The 7,127-nt window shown below is 35.6% G+C and overlaps 1 protein-coding gene across 1 annotated transcript; it reads left to right on the top strand.

The window, feature by feature from the left end:
• The first annotated feature begins 902 nt into the window (after window positions 1-902).
• Window positions 903-7,038, top strand: LOC123254766 (myosin-1-like). Its single transcript, XM_044683699.1, has 6 exons — window positions 903-910; window positions 1,171-1,214; window positions 3,477-3,714; window positions 3,799-3,942; window positions 4,034-4,190; window positions 6,808-7,038. The coding sequence occupies exons 3-6, from the start codon at window positions 3,511-3,513 to the stop codon at window positions 6,837-6,839; spliced, it is 537 nt and encodes a 178-aa protein (XP_044539634.1). The 5' UTR covers window positions 903-910; window positions 1,171-1,214; window positions 3,477-3,510; the 3' UTR covers window positions 6,840-7,038.
• The last annotated feature ends 89 nt before the right edge of the window (window positions 7,039-7,127 follow it).

The raw sequence follows: 7,127 nt of genomic DNA on the forward strand, positions 1-7,127 counted from the left end.
TAATAGTAAATATATATATATATATATATATATATATATATATATATATATATAATACCAATAAAAGAGAGCAAACATTATTTGGTGCTAGGAGAAGGGAGGGAGGGTCATGAATGTTGCATACTTCAACAAAGAAATATCAAACAGAAATTTCTAACTCGAGGCTTACAGAAGTCAGATTTTTTAAAAGCTACTTGGTTGATGGAAAATAGATAGTTGGTGACCTTACTAGGAGAACATTGCAGCCATCAAAGACAACTCTAAAGAAAGCTGGCAAATGGGAATAAAATGATTAGATAACAGGGTTAAACAATTTTGAAAAGAGGCAGGGGGACAGGTTCATGGGTAAGAGATGAAAGAAATGAGATCTATCTTGATTTTTTTTCACTTAGATGTCTAAGCATCTTATAAATAAGCAAACTCATTTGTATAAAGTTTCTACCTTTATGTAAAAAAGTAATATACTTTTGCCAATCAAAAATACAAACTTTCCCCCAAAATATATTTGCAAGTATTTAGAAGTTTTGAAGTCTGAAAAAGAACACAATGAGTTGAGTAGAGCAGGCAACAAAATTCGGAGATCTTAATCCTTGACCAAGCTCTCTCTTAGACAACACCTACATTATAATTACATACTCTCTCAGATCACTTTCAGATTGCTCCCTTCCTGAATTATTTATAGGAGATTGATTCACATACTTACTCAGTATGGGATAAAATATTTCTAATTATATCCAAACATCTTTAATATGAATGAGAATTATGCTAGGAGACTAGATTGCCAAAAAAAAGTTTTGCCAACAATGTTTTGACTCAAGAAAGAGGAGGAGGCTACATATTTTCCATATTTGATCCTATAAAAGTGCCTTGTGGAATGAGAATGACTTGTCCTTCCACATAAAGCTTCAAGGTAAGTGTGTCTGAGGATAGCTCTGTGTCTGCAAGGGATGGGAATCAGGGGAAGCATGTCTGGCTGTCCACTTGCATGCCACTCATCCTTGTTCCTGCTGCTTCTGGCAGTCCTTTCAGGATAATATCAACTTGATCTGTAGGGATTTTAATTAGGTATTTTAATATTCTCAGTCATTTTCAAAGGTTCACATTTTAAAGCTAGGCAATTGCTGGAGCCTGAATAATTTATTCAGAAGGAACTTATTCTTTCTCTCACAGTTCAGACCCTCTTCAAGCTTGCATCTTCATCTGCAAAACAAAAGGTAAGATCCGATTCCTATTTCCTGGGCTCAGAGAGAGTTTTTTTTTTTTAAATGTGCATTTAATCATCCTCATTCTAGGGATGTGGGAATGAGCAGTGAGCTATACAAATATGAGAAAATCTGCAGTAACAATGTAGAGGGGAGTAATTAGTAATAAAAGCATCTTTTTAGTAATAAAAACATCTTCCTTTGCATTGGTTAGTGTCTGATGCTGCTGCATCTAAACATGCAGATTTTTACTATGAATATGCAGTCATTGTAATAGGAAGAGACAAGTAGGGCTTCTGGAATGGTTTCTCATTAAACTCAAAATTTTGTCCCACAAGCAAAGATTTTCTCAGATATTTAGATAGCATGCATTTTTTGTTTCTGTCATGAACATAGTATTTGATGCAATATTCATTTAATGATCAAATTTAACTAGCAGGAAACTATTGTATACTGCTCTGTTATTCTTAACTTATAGAGAAATGACATTTTACATAGTTCTAGGGAAAAATGCCTTATGTCAAAATGCACAATTTGGATTTAAGTTCCTGGAGATGAAGTCTAGTTGAATTGACTCCAGTGACATGCAAAATATAAATTAAACTTGTTTCTCAATTCTCTACCAATAAAATGAAACTAAACATATTTATGAAGCTATGGCAGGAGACAAATCATTTTAATCTTGTTATCATCTTTACAGTTGTTTAGCATCAATGGGGCAACATTAACAAGTCCTTGAGAAAATCACTCTGGAGAAAACAATAACATTATTACTTTCCTGTTATTAAAAACATTCTATATAACAATATCGATCAAGAATAGTTAAATAGCATTTAAAAATTGAAAGGGACAGGAATCTTTTAAGAAAATTGAGGCACTCAAAACAAAAGTAGGTAGGGCATCTAGAACTGAAAGCCAGGTCTAGAGATGGGAGGTCCTGTGTTTCAATCTGATCCCAGATACTTCCTAGCTGTGTGACTCTGGGAAAGTCACTTACCCTCTATTACCTAGGCCTTGCCATTCTTCTGCCTTGATGCCAATATACTGTATTGATTCTAAACAAAAAGCAGAAAAGCAAAGACTGGAAAAAGAAAGTATTGTAATAATTCTTTGAGTAACAAGTATAAAGAACAGATAAAGAGGCATTGAGGTTTAGCAGAAAGAATGCTCAACATCCATTTCTGGGTTCCTACTGGCTGCTTCACCTTAGGCAAGTCATTTAAACTTCTCTGAACTGGTTTCCAGTAGAAATGGGAATGATAAAACTCACATTAAAATAAAACAAAAACAGCAGTCTCTTTCTGAACCTAAGTTTCTTTCTTTCCCTTCTCAAATTTTCCTAGAAAGCTTTGCCTGGATCTTTCTCTAACTCATATCACATTCTAACTTAGACTGGAAGATTATAAATTTAGAACTAGATTTAGAACTTATAAATCATGTAGTACAGTGTATAATAATAAAATTTCTAACAAGCACACATATATGTGTGTAATTCTATATGTATATGTAAATGCTTACATATATGTTTAACATATTGCTTCAGAGGGTTGTTGTGAGGCAAATGCTTTTAAAAGTATAATGTGTTACATAGAAGTGAGCTACATAAATATGAGCAAACTGCCATTTAAAAAAGTTTCTAAACAATAGAAAAAATAGTAATCTTTCTTAAAAAATATAGCCCTTAATAAAACAACTCTTTTAAAGAAAAACTTTCATTTAATAGAAAATAATTGCTATTATTTTCACTTTTTCTACATTAAATTCACAAAGTACTCTCAATACAGAGAGTAGTCGGGTACCTAGCACTATGCTAGGAGCTATGGAATATACAAACGAGGTGGAAAGCGGAGTCCCTGCCTTCAAGGAGCATATGGTCTACCTGGGAACACAAACATTCATGAAAAAACTATAGTAAAATTACAGAGAAATGTCTTGGATTTTTTAAAAATATAAGTTCCTGGAAAAGCAGCTGCTCCCATTCTGTGGCACCCCCATGCAGCCATAGTTATGAAGTGATGCTGTGACAAATGAGGCAAGTAAAGCAGTTTAGAAATGTCACAGTGGTTGAGCCAAAATTCACTGTCTCATTCCAAAGACATGACTGGTTTTTGACCATATAAGCAAATGGCACCTGGGTTTACCATTTCACCTGAAACAAAGCCAGAGATTTATACATGAATAACATGATACTTAGAGATAAACTCGTAAGAGAAAAAGTGTGAGACTCATAAATCCTGAATTTTCACTGTTCTACTATTTTTTTCCCTCTTAAAGTTCTCTTCTGTGGAATCATAAATCATCTGCAACCATGAGTTCGGATGCTGAAATGGCCGTCTTTGGGGAGGCCGCTCCTTATCTCAGAAAGTCTGAAAAGGAAAGGATTGAGGCCCAGAACAAGCCTTTTGATGCTAAGTCATCTGTCTTTGTGGTGGATGCTAAAGAATCATTTGTAAAGGCTGTAGTTCAGAGTCGGGAAACTGGAAAGGTGACAGTGAAGACAGAAGGAGGAACGGTGAGTAAACTCTCTTTAGATGATTACAAATACTTTGTACCTGTTTCATTTATTTCACACCTGTTTTTCTATTTTCCCTGATAGACTGTAACTGTTAAAGATGATCAAATCTATCCTATGAACCCTCCCAAATATGACAAGATTGAGGACATGGCCATGATGACTCATTTGCATGAACCAGCCGTCCTGTATAACCTCAAAGAGCGTTATGCAGCCTGGATGATCTATGTGAGTATATTTTCAAAGAGTTCCTTTTCAGTTGAAAATTTTCATTTTATTTAGTTGGTTGTTCTTTGCTTCTATTTCCTTTTTCATGCAGACCTATTCAGGCCTCTTCTGTGTCACTGTCAACCCCTATAAGTGGCTGCCAGTGTATAATGCAGAGGTGGTAACTGCCTACAGGGGCAAAAAGCGACAGGAGGCTCCTCCCCACATATTTTCCATCTCTGACAATGCCTATCAATTCATGCTAACTGGTGAGTGATTCAGTTGTTTGTAATATTGGTTATGTCATCAGTTATTGTGTATAGTAGGTATTTGAGGCTTTTATTTATAGTATCTCTTTATAATTATGTGCCCTTTGCAAAGAGTAATAAAATTCAGAATAAGAGACAACTATTAGAGAACAATCAGGATGTTATTTTTTAAGTCAAAGCTCTCAAGAGCCTTTACTACTTATTTGTCAGCCATTTTTAGAAATTATAAGAGTTCTTAAAATATATTATATTATATGCATAAAGATAATACATCATTGGCCCATTTTCAAAAGGGCATAAACTTTGAATTTCTAGTACTAGTGATGTATAGTACCGATCCATCCATTACTTCTCATTTGGTCTTGCTTTTAACTCAAAACACACTTATGATAGGGGGCAGCTGGGTAGCTCAGTGGAATGAGAACCAGGCCTAGAGATGGGAGGTCCTAGGTTCAAATCTAGCCTCAGACACTTCCCAGCTGTGTGACTCTGGGCAAGTCACTTGACTCCCATTGCCTACCCTTACCACTCTTCTGCCTTGGAGCCAATACATAGTATTGACTCCAAGATGGAAGGTAAGGGCTAAAACAAACAAACAAACAAACAAAAAACACTTATGAGATAATTGACCAGAGTTTGGGGTATAGTCTGGGCCAAGAAATAGAATTTGCTCCCACTTCCTTTAGGAAGTTAACTGGTTTACATGAAGATAAAATTCCCAAACTTAGTCTCATGAATTAGCATCATATTTTACTATATACCAACTAAGCCAACAAGCTCAAACATGACTTAGTATAATTTACCAGAGACATAGAGTAGAAAGAGCCTGAATTCAAATCAGAGTCCTAGATTCAAATCCCATTTCTGCCATATACCACACAATTCTTTCTACCTGAATGACCTTGGGAGAATCACTTCCTCTCTCTAGGCTTTACTTTCTTCATCTGTAAAGTAAGAAGGTTCAACTAAATTATCTCTAAGGTCTTTTCTAGCACTGACTCCTATGATATTCCTATAGTCTTGATTGTTCTAATTAATCAAGGCCTGGAAGAAAATGCAAATTAAGCCTACAAGTGACAATGGGGGACAATTCTGCTAATCTAACATGTGATAACAGAAATTAAAACAAGCTAGTTTGTGTGTGTGTGTGTGTGTGTATGTGTATGTGTGTGTTTGTATGCTTAAGGAGATAACCATATTATGCTTTCTCACCACAAACAGAAGTTTTTGAGAGAAAAGTTTATATACCTACATTCAAGCAATAAAGGGTTTTCCTTTTTAAAAAGCCATCAAAATTCTTTTTTGTATTTCTGTTGATTTGTGAAATGATAGGAGTAAAATTCATTATATCATAAGCTTTCATCCAATTTAAAAAAAAAAGATAATTTAAACAGTCTCCAAAAGCCTATAAAACTGATGTAGATGTGGTCTAATACATTCAATTAAATTCATAAAATTATAAAATTTCAGAATTCTTGAGTTGGAATGGAATCTCCCTGGCCATCTAGTCCAACAAATATCCCCCACTAATTCTTATTAAAACATGTCTATAGTGGGCAGCTGGGTAGCTCAGTGGATTGAGAGTCAGGCCTAGAGACGGGAGGTCATAGGTTCAAATCCGGCCTCAGACACTTCCCAGCTGTGTGACCCTGGGCAAGTCACTTGACCTCCATTGCCCACCCTTACCACTCTTCCACCAAGGAGCCAATACACAGAAGTTAAGGGTTTAAAAAAAAATAAAACATTTCTATAGTCTTCCAACTTCAGTTTGAAGACCTTCTGTGAATGGAAATCAACCAAAGTTTGAGGCAACTCATTCCAGTTTTGAACAGTTCTATTTTCCTTTTTATACTTCCACTGGATCTTAAATACATTTATTACTAGAGAGTCTGTATTTTTGAGCAAGGAAGAGACATGGTGAGAGATATGTGTGAGAGACAGGTAGATTATTTTATATCTGTATGAGGAGGGAACAAGAAGTCTAATTAGGAGGCTATTACAATAGCTCTTCTAGAAACAGAATTAGGGTCAAAAGCAAAATCCTTCTGAAGGACCTCCAGTGACTTCTCATTATATCTAAACTACTTTGTTTAACTCTTTATGACAGTCCTGCCTTGTTAAGTCTTCTTAGAATATGTTCTTTTAGTCTGCTTGCAATTCCTCAAATACAACTCTCCATCTCTTCTCTCCAACTGTCCTCCATGTCTAGAATGTACTCATCTCAAAACTCGGGATGTCTTCCCTGGTCCCCACCCTCCATCATACACTCTTCCATCACAGCTGCTAATGCCTTGTGCTCTCAGAGTACTTTTTATCTATTTTGTAGATATTTTGAATCTACCTAGTTGTTTACATATATCCCTATCATTAAAATGTAAGCTTCCTGAGGCAGGGGCTGTGTTTTTGCCTTTCATTGTTGTTCTGGCACTTAGGATAGTCTGGCATATAGCATTTGCTTAATAAATGCTTGTTGACTGAGTACTAAATACTCATACTAAAATGCTGACACTGAAATCCAATACACCACTCTATTGACTGTCAAAATGTCTTTGCCAGGTTGTCAGTACAGGTGGGTTATTCACTTGCTAAATGTCCCTCACTTTCTTTTATCTTTCAGATAGGGAGAATCAGTCTATCTTAATCACGTAAGTATTTTTATGCTAATACTACTGAGGCATTTTAGCAGTTAGGAAAACAAGACAAGAAAAGTAGAAAATTTCTTCAGTCATTTAGCAAAGCAGAAGCAAAATCAAAGCAGGTCTACACAGCACTTTTTGTTTTCATCTAAGTTTTAGATTCATCTAAATATAGAATTATGATCAGAGGGGGCCTGGAGAGATTGTGTGTGTGTGTGTGTGTGTGTGTGTGTGTGTGTGTGAGAGAGAGAGAGAGAGAGAGAGAGAGAGAGAGAGAGAGAGAGAGAGAGAGAGAATGAGA

The sequence above is a fragment of the Gracilinanus agilis genome, unplaced genomic scaffold (assembly GCF_016433145.1).
Source record: "Gracilinanus agilis isolate LMUSP501 unplaced genomic scaffold, AgileGrace unplaced_scaffold31959, whole genome shotgun sequence".
Classification (NCBI taxonomy): domain Eukaryota; kingdom Metazoa; phylum Chordata; class Mammalia; order Didelphimorphia; family Didelphidae; genus Gracilinanus; species Gracilinanus agilis.

Coding starts and splice junctions, on each gene's coding strand:
- LOC123254766 (XM_044683699.1), top strand. CDS start 3,511: ATGAGTTCGGATGCTGAAATGGCCGTCTTTGGGGAGGCCGCTCCTTAT. Junction 3,715..3,798: donor TGAAGACAGAAGGAGGAACG/GTGAGTAAACTC, acceptor TTTCCCTGATAG/ACTGTAACTGTTAAAGATGA. Junction 3,943..4,033: donor ATGCAGCCTGGATGATCTAT/GTGAGTATATTT, acceptor TTTTTCATGCAG/ACCTATTCAGGCCTCTTCTG.